At 39.4% G+C, this 24910-nt stretch overlaps 4 protein-coding genes across 4 annotated transcripts; 1 reads left to right on the top strand and 3 right to left on the bottom strand.

The window, feature by feature from the left end:
• The first annotated feature begins 19 nt into the window (after nucleotides 1-19).
• LOC122784596 (zinc finger protein 414-like) lies at nucleotides 20-7376 on the top strand. Its single transcript, XM_044049927.1, has 5 exons — nucleotides 20-90; nucleotides 212-322; nucleotides 1889-1994; nucleotides 3722-4215; nucleotides 6524-7376. The coding sequence occupies exons 1-5, from the start codon at nucleotides 42-44 to the stop codon at nucleotides 6691-6693; spliced, it is 930 nt and encodes a 309-aa protein (XP_043905862.1). The 5' UTR covers nucleotides 20-41; the 3' UTR covers nucleotides 6694-7376.
• A 1551-nt stretch (nucleotides 7377-8927) lies between these two features.
• Nucleotides 8928-10487, bottom strand: LOC122784256 (PWWP domain-containing DNA repair factor 3A-like). Its single transcript, XM_044049439.1, has 5 exons — nucleotides 10333-10487; nucleotides 9712-9798; nucleotides 9445-9630; nucleotides 9232-9320; nucleotides 8928-9119 (listed from the first exon to the last, which is right to left on the bottom strand). Exons 1-5 carry the CDS (start codon nucleotides 10387-10389, stop codon nucleotides 8993-8995), a joined length of 546 nt encoding a protein of 181 aa, XP_043905374.1. The 5' UTR covers nucleotides 10390-10487; the 3' UTR covers nucleotides 8928-8992.
• Nucleotides 10488-11815: 1328 nt separating this feature from the next.
• On the bottom strand, nucleotides 11816-18519 carry LOC122784553 (headcase protein homolog). Its single transcript, XM_044049864.1, has 5 exons — nucleotides 18061-18519; nucleotides 14954-15983; nucleotides 13908-14074; nucleotides 13054-13208; nucleotides 11816-12412 (listed from the first exon to the last, which is right to left on the bottom strand). The coding sequence occupies exons 1-5, from the start codon at nucleotides 18251-18253 to the stop codon at nucleotides 12248-12250; spliced, it is 1710 nt and encodes a 569-aa protein (XP_043905799.1). The 5' UTR covers nucleotides 18254-18519; the 3' UTR covers nucleotides 11816-12247.
• Nucleotides 18520-19960: 1441 nt separating this feature from the next.
• abracl (ABRA C-terminal like) lies at nucleotides 19961-23823 on the bottom strand. Its single transcript, XM_044048857.1, has 3 exons — nucleotides 23707-23823; nucleotides 22668-22733; nucleotides 19961-22180 (listed from the first exon to the last, which is right to left on the bottom strand). Exons 2-3 carry the CDS (start codon nucleotides 22726-22728, stop codon nucleotides 21996-21998), a joined length of 246 nt encoding a protein of 81 aa, XP_043904792.1. The 5' UTR covers nucleotides 22729-22733; nucleotides 23707-23823; the 3' UTR covers nucleotides 19961-21995.
• Nucleotides 23824-24910: the final 1087 nt, after the last annotated feature.

Genomic DNA, 24910 nt, shown 5'->3' with positions numbered 1-24910 from the left:
CCATAAAACCTCGAAGAAGAAGAAGAAGAACCAGACACAAAATGGCTTCATCCGCTGTGATGTCGAAGACCACTGAAAATAAAGACGGAGGTTTGCTCTTTTGCTCACATATTGCAGGGACATGTTAAAGTCAGCAAGCACACTACCTCGCCAGTTTAGTAGTCATTTTAACTCTGCTGCTGTACGATAAATGCACGTTGTTCTGTCCTAGGAAACAAGAGGACACCGTGTCCATTACACGGCTGTAAGCGGGTCTACACAGACGTAAACGCCCTGGAGCTCCACGTTAAGGAGCATGAGATGCCTGCTCAGTCTCTACCTGGTAAGCTCCTCTCTCTCATCACACAGTGTGTGACCAGTGATTAAGACACGGTGTTCTGTTACAGCTCCGTGTTTAAAGCATTCACCTGGTCACTTCTCAGGTGCCATTATACTATTATATTAGATCGTCATCGATAGTTATTGACCTACTAAAATTGATCGGTTAAATTAACACAATGTGGGATTTGCTGTAAAATAGAAAGTTGTTTTGTTTTGTGGCACGGACTCAAACCAGAAGTTGCATAGTGCCAATAGAGGTGATGCAGACCTTCTCAGGTATTGACAGAGAAGTCATTCATGCAGTTGTACGTTCCTATACCATCAACATAATCTTGGAAACATTATTTAAAATTCTTCATTGTGTCACTTTATAAGTAGTTATCCTAGTGCTCTTTATGTATTATACAATGTAGATTTAAAAAGAATTAGTAGACTATGGGGATAAAGTTCTCATGTATGACCCTAGGGCAGGGTCTGGTTTCTGAACCATCTTAAGTGACCCTGCAACTATCTCAAAAGAAAACAAAATGAACCTAAAATCAATTCAAGTTGGTACTCTGGATCTAAGGTACCTTAAATACACGTGCTGCCATTGGTATTCACCAGCTTGACCAGTTACTGATGACACTGAGCTAAAGATGAAACGTTGCTCAGGATCTGTAGTGCATTGTTTGAAGATACTGCAAGCACAGACCCAAAGTGTCAGTTATTTAAAGTATTTAAAAGGCAAACACAGCTTGACCTTCATTTTAAAGTGATCACAGGAGACGGAATTAATACTAGAATTTGTTTAATTTGCACTCACACACACACACCAAGTAGTGATAGTGAATTTGACCTCTGCATCTAACACATCCTTATTTACACACCAGTAGTGAACACACAAGCTTGGCATAGGAGCAGTGAACAGCAATTATCCCCCAGTGGGGGCTTGGGTCCCCTGCTCAGGGGCACACAGCCCTTGACCCATCCCAGGATTTGAAAAGACAACTCTCCAGTTAAGCCCAATTCCTTTCCTCTTGGCCATGGGCTGATAACCAACCACTGCTAACTGTTGCATCTATAGTGTAAATGTGACTGTCCTCCACTGCCTATTTGCAGTACACATGGCTTTGACTTCCATCTCAGATGGTGAGTTTTGCTTTTGATTTGCTTTATCTACGCCACTGTGGTCCTCTGGGGAAAAATGTTGCCGCTGATTTAAATATATATATTTCTGATGTGATTGATCAATAATTCCTTAACCTTTTAGCACAATATAAACTGTGTCTGAGAGAGTGAAAATCACCTCCAAGGTTCTTACAGCTACATCTGTCCCATTGCACCAGGCTTGGACCAATCACAGGGCAGTTCAGTGGGAACAGGTGCTCATATTGGATGTTTCACAAGAACTGCTGTGCATACGAGTCTCTTGGGTGAATGATTGGTAATTTAGCACAGGCAGTAACTGCCTACACTACAAATAAACCTAAAAAGAGTCAAAGTGCCAGGACACACACCACCCTGTGGGGGCTACAAGAGATCATATGCAGTGTCATTAGCTGATCATCGTGTGTCCTCTCTTTAGGAAAGGTTTTACTTTGCTCTACTGTTGGCTGCAGTGGATCCTTCACCAACATGCAGAAACTAATGGAGCACATGAGGCATCATCACAAACCCAATATATTCTTCATGTAAGTTGCTCAGTTTTGACTCATAACAGAGAAACTCTATATTCATAAAAGCTGAATGATTTGGGTGAAATATACACTACCAGTCAAAAGTTTGGACACACCTTCTCATTTCATAGTTTTTCTTTATTTTGACGACTATTTACATTGTAGATTCTCACTGAAGGCATCAAATCTATGAATGAACACATATGGAATGATGTAGTAAACAAGAAAATGGGAAATAACTCAAAACATGTTTTATATTTTAGATTCCTCAAAGTAGAGCTTCATGATGTAGTCACCTGAAATGGTTTTCACTTCACAGCCTTGTCTGGGTTCATTAGTGGAATTTCTTGCCTTCTTTATGGGGTTGGGGCCAGAAGGCAGGTTGATACACAGCTGACAGCCCTATTTGACAACTCTTACAATTCATATTATGGCAAGAACCAATCAGCTAAGTAAAGAGAAACAACAGTCCATCATTACTTTGACAAATGCAAAAACCGTCAAGCACTACGGCGAAACTGGCTCACATGAGGACCACCCCAGGGAAGGAAGACCTTGAGTCACCTCTGCTGCTGAGGATATGTTAATCTCAGTCACCAGCCTCAGAAATATCACGTTAACAGCACCTCAAATTAGAGCCCAGATGAAATGCCACACAGAGTTCTAGTAGCAGACACATCTCAACATCAACTGTTCACAGGAGACTTATTGTAAGTCGCTTTGGATAAAAGCGTCTGCTAAATGACATATAATGTAATGGGAGTGTGCAAATCAGGCCTTTATGGTCAAATAGCTGCTAAAAAAACACTACTAAGGAAAGGCAACATGCAGAAGAGATTTGTTTGGGCCAAGAAACACAAGGAATGGACATTAGACCAGTGGAAATCTGTGCTTTGGTCTGATGATTCCAAATTTGAGATCTTTGGTTCCACCTGCCGTGTCTATGCGACACAGATAAGTTTAATAAGTTATATAAGATAAGTCAAAATTGAAGGCACACTGAACCAGCGTGGCTACCACAGCATCCTGCAGCATCATGCCAGCCCATCCAGTTTGCGTTTAGTTGGAACATCATTTATTTTTAACAGGACAATGACCCCAAACACACCTCCAGGCTCTGTACGGGCTATTTGACTAAGAAGGAGAGTGATGGAGTGCTGCACCAGATGATCTGGGGCTTCATGTATAAAGCTTTCATACTGAAAGATGGTGTACTCACAAATTTGAAAAGTACTTACGCAAACAAATTCTATGCAGTTATTTCGTTACCTTATGGATTAAAAAGAAAATGTTCTCAACGTTCAAGTCCCATTTTCCAACAACAAGTGCCCAGCATCTCTGGGAACTCCTTCAAGATGGTTGGAAAACCAATTCAGGCGACTACCTCATGAAGAAGTGAGGTACAGCAGTAATCAAAGCAAAGGGTGGCTATTTTGAAGAATCTAAAATACAAGACATGTTTTGAGTTATTTCACACTTTTTTGTTTATTACATAATTTCATGTGTACGTTAATAGTTTTGATGCCTTCAGTGAGAACCTGCTATGCCAATAGTCCATTATATGAGACGATGTGTCTTATATTAATATATTAACTATTATACTCTTACACAAAGATTACACTTTAAAGAAGTATGAATTGTATAGGACATGCATTTTTCATTGTATAGAATAAAACATTTCTTTTGCAGTCGTTTTTGGGAATTTGGGAAATTGTCCTGTAATCTTGCCTCTCTTTATAAAGGTGTGAGAGTTGTCGCACAAAGTTGAGGTCGTACCGTGGTCTCCTGACGCATCTGCACACCTGTTCCAAAGTGCCACGGGGTAAATCAAAGCCAATGGAAACGGCACCACCTCAGCCTGTGACCAACACAAACATGGCTGCCGTGTCTATGGACCAGAAACCCCTGTGTCAGGACTCTGAGTCTATACCACAACTGCACCCTCAAATCCCAACACAGTCCTTTCCTGCTGCTGTTCCTCAGCCAGAGTCTTCGGCTGTTCCTCATCTGGGTCCACCCTACCTGACTCACCCAGAGAGCTTCCCTTATCCAGAGCTCACAGAGCCCCTTCCCCAGCCTCCCCTTCTGAATATGGACAGCCTGTCAGGAGCTCCTGAACCCTCTGATGCCCTGGGTCAGAACCAGACGCAGAGCAGGTCTCCTGAGTCCACCCACCCTGCATCAGTATTAGTTTGTCACTCTCCTCTTTCTTCAGCAATCTGGAAGAAGAACCAAGGTGAGCCTCTTCTCACTCTAAGGCAGGGGTCTCAACCTCAAATGACCTTGGAGCTGATGAGCGCCTAGTCAGAGAAACATTCCCTTTTTATTTATTTAACATTTATTTCACATCACAAAACACAATATTTAAATTCAGTTATTTGGGACCTTTTGGTATGTAGAGGTTTCCCTTTTTTCAGTTATTGGACAGCCATATCTCACCATGAATGATTTAGTCATTTAGTTTTTCTTACAAATGTTTCAAGGTCAGTCAATGCATCGCTGGCATCACACTGGCATCACTCTGCCTCAGATGAGCATGTCAGTCAGGAAAATCAGATGTAGAGTAGGGCAGGTCTTTCATGTGATTATTATTGACACATTTTGACAGCTGTGCTGTTCATAGTCACATATGTCATGCTGTTTCAAAGCAAAGGCTTTTTAGTGCTTCAGTTTCCTGTATCTAGTCATTTAATAGATACAGTTTAATACTTGTGGGACCGGCAGAGGGATGGCTGCAATCTGTAATCTGCAGCAGACACTGAGTGAGCATCAGCGGTGTATCAGAAGAAGTAGATCAGCAGCTCTCGGGCACCTAGTGTGGTCCAGATGTGTTGACCTCTTCGGGGCCTTCCCTTATGCTTCATTTTTAATGTGCTTAATGAATCAGCTTAGATTTACCCAACTACAGCCATTAAATAGAGATAAAAAATATGTTGTTCTTCTTAAGTAATGCTTGGACTTTGCATATCACCCAAAACAATACTGAACAACAACATTTGTATGTTAATAATGCTGTATACAAGTGATTGGAACTATTGGGTCACATTTTTACATAGAAGATGACTCGGTTCATATCTAAAATCATGAGTTTTGTTGTGATTTATTCAAGATACTAAATAATATCAAATGATTTGATTCAATTCCATGCCATACATTCCTGTCAACGTTCAGTAAGACAAAAAGCCTGAGGTCTAAGGTATGAAAATATTTGACATTATGAAGAAATACTATTGACAGGAAAAGTGAGCAAGCTTTTGAGTTAATACTTAATAAAATAAAGGGGCTTTTCAGAGACATTGTGCTTCAGCCACATTGTTTGGATCTAATACTTAAGTGAACATAGCATGTCACAGAGGAAGTAACAGCAGAGCAGCTTCATTGTAAAGCACATGCATCCAGAGAATCAACACATTCAGGAAGAAACTCTTCACTTTCTGTAAAGTCCTGCTGCACTTTCAGGAGTAGAGTTAATTGCCCACTCTTCACACCTTAACATACACTATTTGCATGTAGTGAGGTTGCTGTTTTTTGGAGCGATCAAGAAGAGACCATTTCTGATGGTGAAGTATCAGCATTACCTGTGGTGAAACGATTTAACTTTAAAAGACATGGTAGCAAAGATTTGTGAACTGGCTCATGACTCCATGATCTTCCAACACTAGTGTTCATATCAGAGAATTGCTGCTGTTAATATGGAGTTCTGAAATACAGCAGCAGGGTTTGTCGCTAAATACACCAGACTCCTCTGTTATATATTGAGATTTTAGACATTTCACTGGTAATTGTTGGAGATTAACCCACGTTTTTAGGATTGTTAAGTATTTTTAATAGATCTACAGTTCGGCTTGATTCTTGTGTTGGACGTCTCTTCCTGTGATGGCACTCTGGCCGATCAGTGGTGCTAGTGGTTCCATGCTAGTGGAAACACAGCTTAACCGTACTGTGCCGTGCCGAGTCAAGTCGAGCCAGTGGAAACACGGCAAAACAGTCAGCTTTAAACATTTTGCAATGCTGAAAACGTTAATGTTTTAACACAAAAGAGCAACAGAGATATAAAAGTTCTATATTATTAAATATATTTGGGATGTTTAGTGAGTGTTCATTTGTTCTGTCAAACACGAGGAAACAGCTGTTTGAAGATATGAGGCTGATGAATTAGTCTTGAGCTACAGTATTGTAGGAAGCTGATGTCTGTGGGGTCATGCAGAAAGAATATGATGTGAATTAATAGCTGCAGTCCAATTTGAGATGCTCTATCCTCATTACTTTGACCAATCACTGCAGTTTTCACTCGAATATGGTCCCATCAGCCCTCCCTCTCTTCACGTGCATGCTCGCAGGCTGCAGCTCTCAAGACACAGAGGCTCAATTCACAGTCCACTTTTAAACTTTTAATTTAATGATTTAAGCAGTTGTATTTTGACTTGTTGGTGTTTTTATAGCATTGTGTGAGTAAAAAACTTGATCAAAAGCTGCTGTGCTGTAAAAGTGGTTGTGTACACTTGTTTTGTTCAGATTGTAAATTGTCCTCTCATACATTATAGGCATGGCGTGCAACAGACGCATCCTTTGGGAGCACAGCAGAGGGCGCTACACATGTGTGCAATGTGGCCAGACAGCAACAAACCGCAAGGAGATGACTCAACACATCAACACACAGCACAGCGGAAGCAGCGCTGCAGATGATCCTGGGATCTCTGCCACTAATGCTTAGTTACTGTCGCTAAGGACATGGGACACGATGCCTCATCAGTCACAACTGACCATGACACTGTGTAAAGAGCCTCTTTTTCCCAGGCAAACTACGTTGTACATTCTGTAACTGTGTTGAGAAAATTACTTTCCCCACCACTAGATGGAAGTAGACTTCTTTATTGAAAAAGGGAAACTGATTAGAAGTTGTGTTAGCATCTATATGAAATAAGATTTGTGTCAATATTTGCAAACAACACATTTTAGGAAGCAAATAATTTGTTTAATCATTCAAAAAATATTATATTTTATTGTTTGAAAATCCACTTGTTCTGTGTGCGGGCCTCAGGAAGCTGCCTGCTGAAAATACATTTAAAAAATAATAGAGGTATCTAATGTTTATAATTTGACAAACGTTAGACATTTCCAATTATTTTGTTGGAGGGAGAAATCTTGGGGACCTCACAAAGAGCAAGTACATTTTCAAACAATAAAATACAATATTTTTCAATGAATGGATATTTTATTTGCTTATGAGTATGCAACAACGTCATGGAAAAAAAATGTTCTTTGTGTTACATATTGTGAAGTTAAAATGTATTCCTGTAAACAACATTCAATGTGACAACAAGGCCCTTTATCAGTAATGGGGCAAACATTGTTAATGAGTTGCATTTGATGATTAATAAAGAGCCATTGAAAAACTTTTATCAACAGGTCAATGCACACAGAGCTGGTGCTGTTAGACTGAGTCTGCATTATTGTGATGGAAACCAGATTTATATCATATGTAGATATTCACATAAAATCCCCATCATGTGACCTTTTAGGAATGAGATCAGGCTTTGATAGGAGACAATATGAGCCTCGTCTTTTAAAATGTTTGTGCATTATGCATAAAAACACTTCAAAGCTGGGGTTGGCAACGTTTTTGTCAATATTGATCAATATTTCCATGATAACCTTTCATCATGTCAGTCGAGTTATCCGGCAGAGAACCTGAACCTGATTGGCCTGTGATTTTGTCAGTTTAGAAACGTTAGATACTAAAAATGATTGCGTCGGATGTTGGCGGGGAGAGTACCAGACGGACCAAGTAGGTCCAGCTGCAGACCCGCAGACCACTCAACGAAACGCCCCTTCACTCAACGAAACGCCCCTTCACTCAACGAAACGCCCCTTCAAACTACACGACACTCTGATTGGCTCTCAAGAGACTGCGTCTGAAACGTGATGACGTTTACTAACGTGATGACGTTTACTAACGTGATAACGTCTTCTTTTATTGAAACTTTATTTACACACGCGTATCTCATAGACACTTGTTGACAAGAGACTTTTATCCCGGTGTGCGACAGGGAAAGAGAAGAATAAATACTCGTGTTGACTTTTATGAACACAGAAATGTACTTTCTGTGAAATTTGTGAATAATTAATGTCACTTTGTAAAGTATGAAATGTTATAGCCAAACTGCTAAAATATATAAATGCCGATTGGAAAAGTTCTTTGAACATCACGTTTACACAATATAGTATCACGTTTTTGTGATATAATTATCACGTTTATACAATATAGTATCACGTTTATGTGATATAATTATCACGTTTATACAATATAATATCACGTTTATGTGATATAATTATCACGTTTATACAATATAATTATCACGTTTATACAATATAATATCACGTTTATACAATATAATATCACGTTTATACAATGTTTATACAATATAATATCACGTTTATACAATATAATATCACGTTTATACAATATAATATCACAAATTCCACTTTGAACACACACTTTGAATAATTTCATTTGTTTTTGCAAACTTCCAACATCATGGCAACCTGTATGTTACAAAAATGTGTGTTTAATATAGGCCTACATTTATTGAATGTCTTATTAGTCTGTAGTTTGACATGTTGTTCAACTGGACAGAACAACGATTAGAACTAATAAAAGTCTACTTGATCAGGTTTTTAACCTGAAAGAAACCCTCCTTAAATTCTGTGCTGGTGTGGTCCAGGTGGTGGTAGACAGAAGTTAAGTAGACAAGATCTGCTGAGTATGTCATTAAGGAGATGTTACCTATTTCCAGGAAGATATGTGAAACATTGGTATCTGAATCAAACCCAGCCAGTTGGACATCAGTAGGTCTTTTGATGAAAGTAAAACAAATGCACTGAAACCCTTGATTCTGCACAGAAAGTTGTATAACTTTCAAATCCATGTAATGAATACAAGTGATGAATGATATATTTTCTTTATTTTATACACAACAGACTATCCAGCAGACACATTCACTACCCAGGGATTACAGGCGCCTGAGGAATTCCTCACACTCCAAGGCTTTCTTGTAATTGCTCAGGAAGCTATCCAGTTTCTGCCTCGGTTTTGAGGAAATGTGGCTCTGAAGCTGTTCCCCAAGCTGGGTTATCTCGCTGACAAGACAAAATGATATAGCAAAATAATGAAGTCGTTAAAGACACTCAAATACATAATAAGATATAAACAGAAAATTGGATTAACAGTTTCCTAAACTATCCGGCTTACCTTGAGTCAAACTCTGTGCCACGCATGTACATCTCCTTGGCTTTGTCCAGGGAGATGGAGTGAACAGCTCCGAGGGCGTGTACTGTTGCCTGTGGCATGAAGATTAAGATTGAAGATTGTGTTAGACAGTGACCATGTGTTAAAAGGAGACAGACATATGCAGTCATATAACACATGTAGTCTACAAATCAGTGTCAGTGTCTGAGATCTCACCTCTGGCAAAAGTACATCCATTACGAATGCCACTGGATCTGCAGACTTCTTGTCTGTCTCAGTACGTTCGAGTACTTCAGACAAGAAGTGCATGACTTTGTCCACTTGTTCATCATCTTCAAAAAGAAGGATGACCCTGTCCTGTTTCTTGGCCCAAGGAGACACCGTGTTGCCTGTGATGATGTTCTATAAAAATTGTTTAGGATTTTAGTTTGGGTATTCATATACAAATACACAAACACCACACTAAATGCCATTGTCACTCACTTTAAGGTGTTGCAGCATGCCCTGATCCTCTGTGATTACACTGGTTAACAGACAACATGCCTCGCGTCGCTTCTGTTGGGCCCTTTCCTAAAATTAAATTACACATAATATGCAACACTGAATACATGTGATTAAGAACTTTGAATAAGACATTTTCTTTCCCTGATTATTTGCACTTCCTCTGATAAGAGGTGTCATCCTGGCTGGCAACTTGTTTGGCCACAGTAACATCACTGCCCTAAATGGATATACAGATAAGCCTGTCTGAGAGGCAAATTGTTACATTACTTCTGAGAACAATCATTATTATCAGGGGCATCTATAAAAATGCAGGAATCTTGAAACTTTTTCTCAATATCTAAATTCTCAACAAGAGTGAAAATAAAATACACATTGACTTAAGATTCTACACACATGAAGTACAGTACACATAGATGAAATGGTTTACTTTACTTTACTTATTTTGAGTTTCTGATACTCAAATGGATGAGTTGAATAGTTTGATGGTCACAGTTATCCATGGTCAGGACAAACAGAAATAACATCACATTTAATAATACATAAGGCTCATAAAGCCTTTCAGCGTTGAAATGAAAAAATATTTGATAATTTAGGACTTACCACCGTACTCCACCATTGACCTTTGGTGTCCCTGCAGATGAGACACAAGCTTTGCATAGCTCCCCTTTTTTGTGCAGATCAGACACTGATAAGTGTCCGAGTCGCATCTCCTCAGCTCAGGGTCTGCTCCTTCACTGAACGTAGTGTTGCTCTATAAGAGAAAATGTAAATTAAAATTGTATTTTGTATTTTTAACATGGAAACATTTTTAATCCAGAATCAAGTAGTAATACACTGGACTGCATTTGCCTTTAAGACTTTCCCTGTCCTAAAATATATGCAGGCTAACTGAAATAAATCAAATCAAATGACACTGTTGACTGTGATTCAACAGAACTTCTCATTTCTAAACATGAAAAATATTATTCATCATCAACTCTTTTATCTTAACAATTGTAGAACTGAGGTCACACGTTTTCAAATGAGCAAAGCTGTGTGCAACTTGTCAGAGTCATTTAAAGATTAAAAAACAGATAAATACTAATATATAGAGATCATATAGTTTATCTTATACGTTTCTTGGTTGAAAATGAGACAATGTTATATTGTCAATGTTATAACCTGTACATATAAATAAAAGAAAAAAAGGAAAAAAAGAAAAAAAAGGGAGAAAATCGCTGCGTCTTGCTTGCTGTTACAATCGCTATCGTTACAGCATGCAGACATTACTGGTTAATAAACTGCACTTAATTGATTTAATGGATACAAATAATGACTATTCATCCAGTGTTCAATATCAAAATGTGTTTTTTATCCATTCTTACCTTTTCCTCCGTCATTTCCCCGTGTTACTTTTTCGGGTTCTCTCTTCATACTCGGTCAACGTAAACTTCATCACGTTTCAGACGCAGTCTCTTGAGAGCCAATCAGAGTGTCGTGTAGTTTGAAGGGGCGTTTCGTTGAGTGAAGGGGCGTTTCGTTGAGTAAAGGGGCGTTTCGTTGAGTGGTCTGCGGGTCTGCAGCTAGACCCTTCTCATTGTAGCTGCTGAGATGCAGAGCATCCACCGTGCCAGAGGGGGAGCTGTGTGTCTGAGAGCTGGCCTATCTATTACGTCACTTCCAGGTATCTGGCCAATCACAGGACAGTGGGAAAGCTCTCGTTGGCTGGCCAATCACAACACAGTCCACATTCTGGGGGTGTGGTTGTGGTCTGAAACAGCGCGGCTGACGAGAGCGTCAGTGAGGAGATATTTTGATCGGCTCGTTTGCAGCGATTAGGAGGTTTTTAATCATGAAAACAAGTTAATATATGTAAGTAGACCTCCATAACTAACATATATGTGTGATACAAGCATTCGATGTCACCTTTAAGTCAGTTTGTACACATAGTAATGTTTAATTTTTATTCTTGGACAAGTTGTGTTCGTTTGTGTGAGCGAAATACCGCAAAGACCGTCGTGACTGGCCACTGACGTCACTCCCGGGACAAGTCACCAACAGAAACCGTGAATTGGGGGAAAAAACATACACCAACCAACACCAGTGCGTATCCTTCTCTGCTTTATTCAAGATTCATCTTTGCTTTTTTTTTTTTTCCTTTTTGTTTTGGTAAAAAATAAAAAATGAACGCAAATTTTGGCATACGGATACATTCACTTGTCACTTGGATAAATGTGTTCGCTTGACCTGACACACTTTTATCAACACCTTTCTTTTCTTTAATCAGCAGAGATATACTGTATATACTGTACCCGGAACTGTTATTTATGAATTATTCATCCTTTTTTAAAACTAGAGTCATACTTTTTCCCTATACATAGAAAATAAAACAAGAGTGAGAACTTGAAAACATAAAACCACCTTTAAGCCCCACCCCTCCCCCCTCAAAAAAAAAAAATCTTTTCCTAGATTGTGTTAAAAATGAAAAAACAATGAGAACAGAAGCACCTGAACTAGCACGCGTGAACCACATTTGTCAATAGGCCTCGAGTACTTTGTAGGAGGAGAACGGTTTGACAAAGTGATAGTCCAGGTTGCCACAGTGAGGACACTGCTGGACGTTGCTGTACTCGGAGAAATACTGCATCCCGACGCGGACGTCCACCACCGGCTTCCCGCAGTGCTTACAGTTGAGACGAGCCTGAGGACACACACACACACACGGGGAGAGGAGACAAGGACGAGGTCAGTTGGTTAGAAATTTAAGCTGAAGTTGAAGTTCCTTTGTGACCACGGGAACAGCACAGTTATGACATAATCTCAGGTTACAGGCCCAATTAGTCGTGTTTCCACCGGCTCTACTCGCTTCAGTGCGGCATAGTACCTGGTCAGAGTTCCGTCACAGCAAGAGACGTCCGACAACTGTAGATCAGTTAGAAAGACGGAACTATCCTAAAAATGTGGGTTCATCACCAACAGTTACCAGGGAAATGTCTAAAATCTCAACACTTAACAGAGGAGTGTGGTGTATTTAGTGGCATCACAAACTCAGCCACTGTGCTCCAATCATGGATGGAGGAAGTACTGAACAAATAGTTTTAATTCACTGATTCTAATGATTCAATTACAAGAAAACGACTGCTTTACAAGTCACTAGTCACTTGTCTGTGTGTGTGTGTGTGAAAGTAGAAGTCACGGCAGTTTCATGCAGCCATGCGATGATGACTCCGCCCACACTGTGGCACGCTAGCTTCCTCTGGCGGTACTTGGTAGAAATAAATCAGAAATACTTCTTCTACTGTATATACCAGGGTTCCACTTTTAGGTGCTCGGCGTCTGTACCTGGCAACACGGCGAGGCAGCCAGTATATCGTACGTGTACATGGTGCCCAGCTGGTGCCAGCTCCCGTCCCAGCGCGACTTGCACTTGATGCAGACGATCTTGTGGACGCCTTCTAGACAGTCCACGCAGATGGCGTACAAGTGCATTAACCTGCCTGTAGGAAAGAAGGAAACGACGACAACAATCAGTCACGGCAAGTAAGAAAGAAGTTAAGAAAGAATTTTTAGAAAGCAATATTAATGTAAAAATAACAATACATTTTACATAGGAAAACAGGATGTATTGATGCATGGTTGCTACCGTTACTGTTCTAAGCAATTCAGTGCAATACCCGACTCGTGTTTCTGGGTGTTTTCATAGACTGTTATAATTCCATCTGTCTTTTTTTAATCTACTCTAGAGCTGAAACAATTACTCGATTCGTCGATTACTAAATAAATCGTCATAAAACTAGATTCAATGGTTTGAAGCTTTTTTCATGATTAAAACAATCTAATACAGGTGATAATTAAAAAAATATTAAGAGTAAAGGTAAGAAAATGACCTTTTTTTTTTTTTATTGTTTAGATAAAAGTTGTAAGCACTACCGAAAAACAAAACATGTTTTCGACGGGATTTAAAAGCTGCAAATTCCATGTACGCAATCCATTCTTCTTGTGGAGTTCTGGTGTGTTTAATGTGATATAATATAAAGTCCCTGGAGATTTCCTCAGTGAATAAACAATATTTTCCATTTTTTTTTTTCCAACAGAAAATGAAGCCTTTGAACCTGCAACATCAAACCTCACATATTTAACAAATGTTCCTCGTCTGACGTTTTCATTCAGCCAGACACAACAATAATAATAATGACCTTGAAGGTGACAGGGGACGTCGTACTCGATCTCGTCGTGGCGCGAGGGGCTGAGAAACAGCGTTCCATCCACCAGGGGGAACTGCTCGAACACGGGCAGCGCCCGGTGGCACAGCGCACAGTTGACCACGTTCCTCTGGCTCGCACTGAGGGCCGACAGGATGAACCTACGGGCCAAAAAACGTGGACACGTTACGGTTAACAGAGTTCAGTCTGAGAATCAAAGCACTCAGTAATCTCACCAACTATTTTGATGATCCGTTGAATCGGTTTAAGGGTTTTATCAGCTTCTTAAATGTGAATATTTTCTGGTTTCTGGTTATTTTGTGGTATTATTCCATCTCAGATTTTGACACTTTGTTTTTGACACACAGTTGCCTTCTTGTATTGGAGAACCTATGTAGCTTTTTACTCGATCAATCCATTATTATAATGATCGATTAGTCAGTTTCTGTCTTTTTTTTTAAAGAATTAAACCAAGTTTTCAGATTTTTCAGCTTCTTAAATGTGAATATTTTCTAGATTCTTTGCTCTATATAACAAAACAGTCATTAAAATTCAATTATTTTTGGTTTGTGGACAAAACAAGACATTTGAGAACTTGATCATTTCCAAGTTTGGGAATTACGGTTCAACATTTTTCAACGTTTTCTGGAATCGAACAATCACCGCGTTCATCAAAATGTTACTCTGTCATTTTAAGGTTAAAAAATAACTACAGGGAGCAGCGTATTCACTTATACGTTCACCTACGTTCCACTGTCGTCACCGGCGACTCTTTTTCTGTGTATAATGTCTTGTGTGTGTGTGGAGGCCTTGTTAAAGCTCAGCTAAAGCTGGCTGCAGCCAAAAACAGCACCATGAGAGCAGGCAACTAAAACAGTCATGGTGTTTTCTGGAACCTACAAATAATATCATCATCCAGTTTTTAATATAACTGAGGTGGCCGCTTTAAAAGTGCACACACATATATATTAACATGCGCTATTCACCCACTGAGTGAGTACAGTTTAAAAGTATAAATTGTAAAAATCAGTCACTCTAACCTGCGCAGCTCCTCCCCCTGGCCGGCCTGGGCATCGTCCTCCATGCGGACGTGGTAGGTGTTGAGTTTATGTCGAGGAATGTGGGTGAGGAGCTCCGAGAGGTCCAGCCTCCTCAGGAACTGAACCGGGTGAGGGTGGGCACCGTCACCAATACTGCCAGAGGTGAGGCGGTGGTGCAGCGGCAGGGCCAGGGACAGCGGCAGGGGAAGGACGGACCCGGGGTCCAGGTGAGGACCTCCAGCGCCGGCTCCCACCGAGCAGCCGCCGCTCCTGCTGAGGGCTCCCCCCATCAGAAGGTGCTTCCTCTGCGGGTCCATGTGGACGGCTGATTTTAGAAACTCTCCCAGCTGACGGGAACCCCGCAGAGCTGCTCCTCCTGGTCCACAGGCAGCAGTGGGGGAGAGGGAGAAACCAGTAGGTGGGGATTGTCCAGGAGAGCCACAGGGAGATCTCTGAGGAAGTCCTGGAGGAAAGGGTCCTCCTGCAGCTGCTCCTCTCTCTATAGAGTTCTGTCGGTCCACTGATTGTCTACGAGGTAACTCCTGACTAGAGGCTCTGTGGGATTGTTTACCTCCTCCTGCTGCTGCTCCTAAAGTTGGCTTACTCTTCTTAAGCTCCTCAAAAAACCCGTCCCCAGAACCAACAGCGCCTCCACAGGCGCCAGTCCTGCCCGCACTCCTCTCCGACGGCTTCTTCTTGCGCTCGTCATGCATGCGTTTCACCTGATACCAGTCCGTGTCCTTCTTCAGGTGACCCTGTCCGCAGCGGCAGGAGCAGAACCTGAAGGCCAGGTCGTAGCCCTTCTTGGTCCACATGTTCTGCCGACACTGCTTCTCGTTCCAGGAGCGCGCGCGGCCGATGCAGTTGAACTGGACGAGGATGGAGCTCTCCCACTCGTAGAAGCACTGCAGGTGCATCCAGTTGCCGTAAGGGCAGAGCTCGTTGTTGCAGAGCACACGCTGGTACTCGTCCTTCTCCAGGTCGATGGCACGGCCGAGGCTGCAGCCGAGAGGAGTGGCACACTGGGTCTCTGAGTGGAGACGTGAGGAGGAAGCAGTTTTACGTGTTTCTCATACAAGTTCACTTTCAAAACAGCCTGATTTCCTTCATATTTAACATTTTACAGAATTGCAAATGGATGAACCAAGTTGGAACCAGCAAATGTAAATTAACGACTAACTCATAGTCAACAATTTTGAAAGTAATACTAGTTAGTATTTTAATTCTAGCTTCTAATATGTTACAAACTGCAGATTTTTCTTGACTTAAATGTTTACAAACATAATTTTGGAAACGATAATTCTGCTTTGGAATCAAGGAAATGTAAGTTTTGTAACTTAATATAGATGCAATCTTTTAATTGTGCAAATAATATTAAAATATTAATTGTTGCTTTGCATGTCAAATTCAACATTACATTTAAATGCTTTCTAACTTTTAGCTGCAACTATGCAGTCATCTGCTAATTAACTGATGAGTTGTTGGTGAGTAAAATATTACAATACATTGAATACAAACACAAATCACATTTTCCCCCTAAGGCCAAAAGAGCAGCACAGCATAGACTGTTTATATATGGACCACAATATTAACCATATTAAGACAATGATCTGAATAATATTATGCCATATTAACGACTACTTTTTCAAATTAGAATTGGAATCATACTCTGAATAAACAATAACCACACGAGGAGTATTCCAGTCTTAATCACATTATGTAAACATGTACTAGGTGTTAATCTGATTATAATGACCTGTTGGGAAATATGCATGGAATAATATTATATTAGCAACTTGTGTTTACAACCTAATCTGAGATAATGCTAAATCCAGAATGAGGTTAATACCGGGATTATTGGTGTCAGTGACCATCGATTACTGAGCAAAAAAATATGGTCAATTAACAAATGATTTGACTAATATTGAATATTATCAACTGTATGTTTACTACACTTTTTAAAAAAACAAAAATATACACTAGTTAGTAGATCAGTTTTGATACTTTAAGTACAATTAAGTACAATTATAAACTACCTAATTTTTACCATTAGTAAAATAAGAAAGGGGACTTGATTTATTGTTGTTTTAGCATAGGCTTTGTTACAACAGACTAGGCCTGACATACTAAAACATGAAGCATGATTTTCAGATATAGAGTGAGATATAAAAATACATTTGAAATATTAATAACTGACTGTATCTACAACAGTATTTGATTTTTTCTTTTTTTTCCCTTTAAAAAGAAGTCTGTATGGGATGAATATGTACTTGAGTGCGCAGACAAGCGGTGAGATGTCAGTATTACCCCAGGAGAAGGGCCACAACTAAAAACTGGACACGGTACGCGTCAGGAAATCAAGGGAAACCGAGGCCTGCACATTAACTGCAACAGCTATCCATCATCAACGTGAATGTAAAGACAACGACGTGCTGCGATGTGTCATTACACACACACACCCATATACCACATTTTCACAACAAGGAACCTTATTTTCGTGGCTGATACGTAGCTAGATGCTCGCTGCGACAAACTCCGTTGTCGGTTTTAACAATTGTACGATTTCCTGCGTGTCAGAGACAAATGGAACCAGTTTAAGCATGCCTCAATAAGGATTGCGAAAGATTTTCAGTCACTTTAAAATTCGGCTTACATGGAATATCAATACATTCAATAACAGATTAACTTTTATGCCCGAAGTTCCCATTATTTCCTGGATATCAAACACAGCACTGAGCCTACAAAGCTACAGCATAAACTGTGATTTTAGCACAGATAAGGATTGGCTACTTGCTAGTTAACAACGACGATCACAATAAATCATTCCATTCATGCAAGGCCTAAAGTCGTGATGAGCCACTCCGGGCTACACTCGGCTAATAATCGAGGAAGCATTAAAATGCCGACATTTTAGATAGAAGTTTGGTACTGTGCTCTCTCCCGGTGGGGCAGAAGTGCTCAGTGGGCGGGTAGAGGGGGGTGGGGGGTCACCATGCATGTATGTGACAGATAGACAGACAGGACAGAGCTTTCCTTTGGCAGGAAGGCAACAACATCAGCAACTAAACTTCATGACCACATCTTTGTCTGTTTCCTCTGCGTCTTACCGCTGGAGCGCTCGTTCCTCGGTGCAGCAGCCGCTGAAGCTGAAGCCGCCGCCGATGCCGATGCCACCGTAGCCGCCGCGGCTGCACCTCCTGTTGCAGCAACAGCGGCAGCACAGGCTCCATTTTCCTGCTCATCTCCGCTACTGTTGGTGCGTTTGCTTTTCTTTCCCTTGTTGTTCTTCTGGTTGGGCATTTTACAGGATTCGGATGTCAGTGTTATTTTCGACCTCTACCATTGGCGGCGGCTGTCAGTGCTGCCTGACATTTCCGTGGACTCCATTAGTGCAGCGGGCCCTGGTGGTTTTTAGTTTATTTGTTCCCCTTGTTTTCTCTGTATTGTTTTGAGTCTCCTCGTGGACGACAGGAAGGTTTCCGCGCTGCACGTACAGCGAATAAATTACCTTTCAGGGCGAAGGCGTGTCCGTCTCTTGTTTTGATTCCTGCTCTGCTGTTTTCTTCCACCCCCTGACGTCACAAGACCCCGCCCCCCGCCATTGGCTGTCAAAGACTTACGTTGCTTTCAATGTCTGTAGCAAAACTCGGATTTTATCCTTTCATTTAATATTTCGCTAATTAGCTAGTTCACTAATTAGCAAGTTCGCTAATTAGATAGATAGATAGATAGATGACAATATACTTGCTGTCTTTTTAGTTAAGTTGTAAAATTTAAATTGATCAGTGATACTGACTATTTCCTTTTTCAATCTTGGGCTACTTTATAATGGGACACGTCATTGTAAGCGGAATATCTTTATGTTTTGTGCAGTTTAAATAAAGCAAGACATTTCCAAGTACTAAAATCACAATAGTACATTATTATTATTATTACGACATGACTAAGAGTATAAAGGTAATAGAAAAATACTAGTAGTGGCAACTTCAGTTTATAGCTGCTTTTCTGTCAAACCCGTTGAACACTGATTGATATTTTTAGTAGAATTTTGCATAAATGTAGGGAATTATTTATTTTAATTATATAAAGTAAACACAGTGTTAACTATTTCAAAGTGATGGAAAGACATAATGACTGGCCAGAGCTGAAACAACAAGGTCAGGACACGTTTGGAGTGACATAATCTGTCCTATCAGGGATTTCCCACGGTACATGAAAGCACCAGTAGCTAAAGGGGATTGGGGATGTACAGTAGAGGAAGAGAAGTGATCAGTGTCACATATTTGTGGGGGAGGCATCACTGTCCTATTTAGCAGTTATGACAGCAGATAGTGTACCAGGCTGGGTGGTGATATTTCAAGGCTGCATTAATCATCATGTCTCCTACTATATTAAGTCAACTTGCTGGATTTTACTGCTGACACATGCAGTTCAGCAAATTAAGAAATGCCACATCAATGCAGTCAGTGTAAAATGCCTGTGTAGCACCAGTGCTATTCAAATACAACCAAAACAGTTTTAATTAATATTTTTTAATTATAAAATAACAATTTATTCAAAACTCCATTCATAAATCTGATGATTTGAAAGATGTCTTGCTTATCAGATGCAAATTAAGGCAGTGTGAACCTGACTAACAATCAAATTATCAAACAGTAGAAGCTAATCTCCAATTCTGCTTTAGCTCATAGCCAAGTGGAAAGGGAACTGGGCCTGTAACCCAAAGGCTTTGAATCCTTACCAGGTCAAAAAAGGCCGGTGTACCCCTGAGCAAGATACCCAACACCCATTACTCCTAGTTCTAGGAAGGGTCTTATTAGAGGATGGGTAAATGCACAGAGGAATTTTCCTACAGGGATTAAAAAAAGTATCTGAAATGTAAAAATAATCAAATATTATGAGCTTCTTGCCAAGACAAGAATTGTTGTTCTCGATCGTCTCTAAATAATAAAGTGTGATTCAGATCCTATTTAGGGAAAGAAAGAAAAAACGTGACTCAAAGTTGGCTGAAGGTTTCAAGTGTTAAGAATTTATTTTATCATTCAGTCCTCCTTAGGAATGTGTTATTGCCCATACAAAAAAACCCAAACAGTAATGACGCACTTAAAAACATTGTAAAGGCATTCTGTTAGTTTTCAGAGATGACCCGGGTTGTTGGCACTGTCCCGATTGTCACTTAAAAACCAAACAGCCATCTTAAACTCCCAACATACACACAGTGTGTGCAGCATAAACAGCAGGCTAATCTAGAAAATCCAGAAAATGACAGCAAGGCAAGCAGTTTGGGATTGTGCGTCATGTGACCCACCAGTTTCATTCATAATTAGCATAGGTTTAAACTCACTTTACCCAATTTCACCAAATTCATGCAACGACACACAGTTAAGACAATCATTAAACAAAGGAATGGCTTCTTAAAACAGATAATAAGAAAATAAATTCAAGTCAAACCACCAACACCTGAAGATTTAAACAGCAGTTAATGTAAAGCAAACCCATAATGAGGCTCAATATTGACTGAAAAAACCCCCCCCCAACTTTGATGTATACAGATGATATGTTGGAATGTTTTTTAAAGTAAAATGTTACTTCTTTTTTTTGGCAATTTTTTCCTAAAATGGCAGACAAATATTGCACAAAAGGAAAAGTGGCAGAATGATATTAAAGTTGTGTGGATTAATGGCAGCGTGGAAACAATCGAGCAGCTGGAATTAAATTTAATGAAAAAAAAAGAGGATCATGTGTTGTCATTTAACATGTTTTGGTTGTTTCAATTTGGTCCTGAGATTTAGAACAAATTTATCTTTCTCATTTGGCGCCAATCACCCTGTAATGACTCGGCAATAAAAAAAGAAAAAGAAAAGAAAAAGCACACATCTGTTTGTTTATCAACTATTTCTTCCAAAAAAAAAGGCAAGTTTTGACAATTCCTCATGACCACATACGAAAAGATTTAAAACTACTCTTTAAGACACTGCAGTTGGTACAAAAAGGTACAAAATCTGCTTCTTCTTTTTTTAATGAAATGTACTTGCACTTGTCTTTGTAGTTTCTATAAAAAAAGAAGTTGTTGTCTTTTTTTTTTTTCAAAAAACTCCACAGGAGGTAGTATGAATGGCTCTTTGTGAACAAGAAATGGAATGGCCATTTGGTGACACAGTCAGTGGACACATTTTTGTTGTTCACACTGTTTTAAAACTGCATTAGATTAATATGGAAAATCCTAATTGATAATTTGCTAGTGCAGCTTTAAAAACAAATAGAGCCGCAACGACAATTATCCATAATTAGCTTCTTAAATGTGAATATTTTGGGGTTTCTTTGCTCCATATGTACAAAGAAATCGTTCAAACCGAATCATTTTGGTTTGTGGACAAAAAAAAAAAAATTGATAACGTCATCATTTCCAGGTTTGGTGAACACCGATCAACATTTTCTGACATTTTACAGACCAAACAAGTACTCGTTTCATCTATTATAACTATAATTAGTTAGTTGCAGCCCTAAAAACAAGTATATCCCAGTAACTATCAACGATTGAAATACCCCAATTAAACCTATGAAGAAGAACAAGTCTGATGGTCGCTATAGCTAATCTCTCCTGTGAGCCCCGATATGACACTGTTGACGTCAAAAGAGGCATTTCTGTTGTGATAGTTACTACAGATTTCACACACAAATAAACAAATCAATGTTTTTACATACAGAAAATTACATTCACACTTTATACATTTATAGTTGTAAAAGCGCATCAAAAATGATATTATTGTCCCGTGGTTGAGGATAAGATGGCAGCACCAGCGGAAGAGAGAAACTATACTTTTTCTTTGTCATCTGAAAACGTGAATGAAGCTCAAATATTGCCAAAACTGTCAAATGAAATCTTATTAAGATGAAGTGTCATCTGGGGTCTGCTGATATACTATTGGGTCTCATTTCTGTTTGGTCATTGCATTCGAGGTTAAAACGCGACACAAAAAACTCAAAGGACTTTGGAGGGATTCAATGAGACCCACAGTTGCGTCTGGTCCTGATTTCGGTCTCACTGCTGGAGCAGGACAATATTAACATTGTCGTGGCCACCCTGCAAAAGCATCTCTCCCTCGTAATTGACAATGTTCTTCCTCTTGGCAGCTCTCAGAGTGCCCACCAGTGCCTCAAAGATGTTGGCACATCTGTCGTCATGGAACAACGTACCAAACGTCACGCTGGTTTGACCATCGGCATCTGAAGTGAGACGTCAGCAGTGGTTATTTACTATTAATCCTAGTTATCTTTACAGAAATAGCAATACCAGGTAAGTTAATAGGGGTGGGAATCACTAATCACTGCACTCACTAATTCCTACACACTGTACTTTTACTTGACTGAAATGATGATGTTAGTGTCATGTATATATTTATATAACTAACTAATTATATATATACACACACACACACACACACACACACATATATATATATACATAAAAAAGTGATTACATTTATTAGGAATTTTAATTAAATTAGCCTTTATTTACATATTATTTGTGCATTTTAACAATCGAGTGTCAAAGTTACACATAAGTATAATAATGATAATGATAATAATAATAATATGAATCTGCTGTGAAAATGGGTGAAATATTTGAGCATTTATATATCAAGAGCTAGGACATCACAGCACTGTATGGAATTAGAATTGTTAAGCTATGCATGATTAAGAACGGACTCACTTTTAGTGCCAAGTCGGTGGATTTCCTCTACCAGCACCTTTACTTCATGATCCACATTCATTGTTGCTGGAAGAGAGAATACATTTAATTAAATGAGACAAACATTCTAATCAAAAGACATTTAAATTGAAATTATTTCTTTTAAAAAGGTTATATGTACATAACTTTAGAATAGCATTTTACTCATAAGGCCCTACATTTCAAATAGACATAAAATTAATCCAGCATGTAGCACATGTTACGCAAATATTTAAACGTTCTTATTTGATATCATATGCACTACGGACAAAGTAAGCTAACGTCAAGTTATTTCAAAAGTACCCATACAGGTCTGCTTAGAGATCTACTGTATGCCGAATACTCCAAAAGAGGCAAATAAATACAAAAATGTCTTTACTTTTAGTTGTAATTTGTTTGGATTCCTCGTGAGGTCATTCACATTTTTGCAGATTTGTAAAGGGAGTCTGGGATTTATTTATTTATTATTATGTATACATATACACACACACAAACACACAAACACACACACATATATATTTCTTTTTTTAAATAACTGGAAACCGATACAAATGCACACCACATATACATTTATCAAATACTAACAAACTTAAGTATAGCCATTGCATTTAAAAGAAGAAATGATGGGACCAGTCACTTGAACATAACGAGCTACAACATGAAAAGGGCGGAGAACCAATGCGGAAGTAGAAGAATAGCACTCAGTGCCAGGATTACAAGACATATATTCGTATTATTTAACTAGTTGTTACTGGTGCGAGTCTTTGAATTCACGTGTCTGGCTTTACATTCGCAATTCGTCGGTGTTTTTGCAAGACTTCCGGCACATTTGAAGGATTAACACTTGGCCGAAAATGTGAACTCGCCGGTAGCTTTAGCTTTTAGCCAAAAGACCTGCTGAGAAACTGGACCGAGGAGTTGCAACTAAGATCGATAAAAGGATGAAATGTGCGTTGGCAAATGAATACATTGAGGGCAACACAAAGCATGCTTAAAATAAGATTAACAATCACATATTTACCTTGATTTTCTAATTATTTTCGCTTGTAATGGAATGATGAGCGACTTTCTAGTGAATCTGCACCACCGCTGCTGTACAATACTGATGCCTTCAGGGTTTGCTCGGAAATTTCTCAGTACCATATAGTTTGCAGAGCGTCCTATACCTCGCCAACACAGTTTTATAGTTAGACAAGTATTGCTTTAAAATAATATATCATCTGTACGTGTCACAAGAACGTTGCTGGTTGTGTGCATGATAACGATATTTAATTGAGTACTTTAATGTAAATTAATATGTTAATGTGTAAGTCTAATGGAAAGTTCGCCGTCATTTCAATACTTCCGACGTGTACTTAGCGTAACGGAAGTTGTACATGTTCCCACTGCAGGACTAATAAATGACTATTATCTTAAGTTGTGAAAACATGCAGTTTTTATTTTGTTTTATTATCCGTGGGTGTTTGCTGTGTGCAAAATTTCCAACATCATCTGAAGGCACCATGGAAGCTCATCTGACTTCCTGGTGACACCTTGCTGCTGCTCCATATATGGAAAAAATGAGATAAGTGCTCTCATATGCTTGTTTTCTGCCTCAATGTAGAGGTTTACATTTGTCAGTCATCCCAGGAATTTCTATTAAACAACTTTCCAGTAAGAAAATATACAAAATGGCATTACAAAAACGTGTTGACATGTACTATCAGTAAGTAAATAACAGACAAAATAAATCAAGGGCCTAATTAATGTTATAATTTACACACGTGGTATGTCAACATATCTGTCACGAGACATGAGTAAGTTCCAATTCTCTCTCTCTTGAATTTTATTTTGTTATTTAGGGTGGGCTATCAAGTCAAATTCGTGGACTTTATTTTGAAAGTACTCATCCGGGTTCCTGCCGGACTAAGCAGCCTCGCGCTGACTCGGATGGTAGCCTAGTGGCGTCGCGGGACGTCAAGTTAGAAAAATGTCACACGTGATTAAGCCGGACATTTCGATAATTGTATTTCAAAATAAAGTCACGTTCGTCTCGTGCTGCAATACACGTATAATACATTTAGAATAGTGGTCTAATTCACTGATACAATCCAAAATCCTATATACGCAATACTTATTATCACCCAGTTGAATCTTGCACCTGGCAAATACTCCATCTAAAACTAATAAAAAAACAGTTGTTCTTCCCACGAAGGGGGGTCTTTTATTTTGAAGACTCGCGCTGG

The sequence above is a fragment of the Solea senegalensis genome, linkage group LG17 (assembly GCF_019176455.1).
Source record: "Solea senegalensis isolate Sse05_10M linkage group LG17, IFAPA_SoseM_1, whole genome shotgun sequence".
Taxonomy (NCBI): domain Eukaryota; kingdom Metazoa; phylum Chordata; class Actinopteri; order Pleuronectiformes; family Soleidae; genus Solea; species Solea senegalensis.
Note: the sequence above shows the minus strand (reverse complement) of the source record. Positions and strands in the feature narration are given on the sequence as shown.

Coding starts and splice junctions, on each gene's coding strand:
- LOC122784596 (XM_044049927.1), top strand. CDS start 42: ATGGCTTCATCCGCTGTGATGTCGAAGACCACTGAAAATAAAGACGGA. Junction 1,995..3,721: donor AAACCCAATATATTCTTCAT/GTAAGTTGCTCA, acceptor CTCTTTATAAAG/GTGTGAGAGTTGTCGCACAA. Junction 4,216..6,523: donor AATCTGGAAGAAGAACCAAG/GTGAGCCTCTTC, acceptor CATACATTATAG/GCATGGCGTGCAACAGACGC.
- LOC122784256 (XM_044049439.1), bottom strand. CDS start 10,389: ATGCAAAGCTTGTGTCTCATCTGCAGGGACACCAAAGGTCAATGGTGG. Junction 9,631..9,711: donor GCATGCTGCAACACCTTAAA/GTGAGTGACAAT, acceptor CAATTTTTATAG/AACATCATCACAGGCAACAC. Junction 9,321..9,444: donor TGGATGTACTTTTGCCAGAG/GTGAGATCTCAG, acceptor TTCATGCCACAG/GCAACAGTACACGCCCTCGG.
- LOC122784553 (XM_044049864.1), bottom strand. CDS start 18,253: ATGCCCAACCAGAAGAACAACAAGGGAAAGAAAAGCAAACGCACCAAC. Junction 15,984..18,060: donor GAGGAACGAGCGCTCCAGCG/GTAAGACGCAGA, acceptor GTCTCCACTCAG/AGACCCAGTGTGCCACTCCT. Junction 12,413..13,053: donor CTGCCTCGCCGTGTTGCCAG/GTACAGACGCCG, acceptor GTGTGTCCTCAG/GCTCGTCTCAACTGTAAGCA.
- abracl (XM_044048857.1), bottom strand. CDS start 22,728: ATGAATGTGGATCATGAAGTAAAGGTGCTGGTAGAGGAAATCCACCGA. Junction 22,181..22,667: donor CCACCGACTTGGCACTAAAA/GTGAGTCCGTTC, acceptor GTCTCACTTCAG/ATGCCGATGGTCAAACCAGC.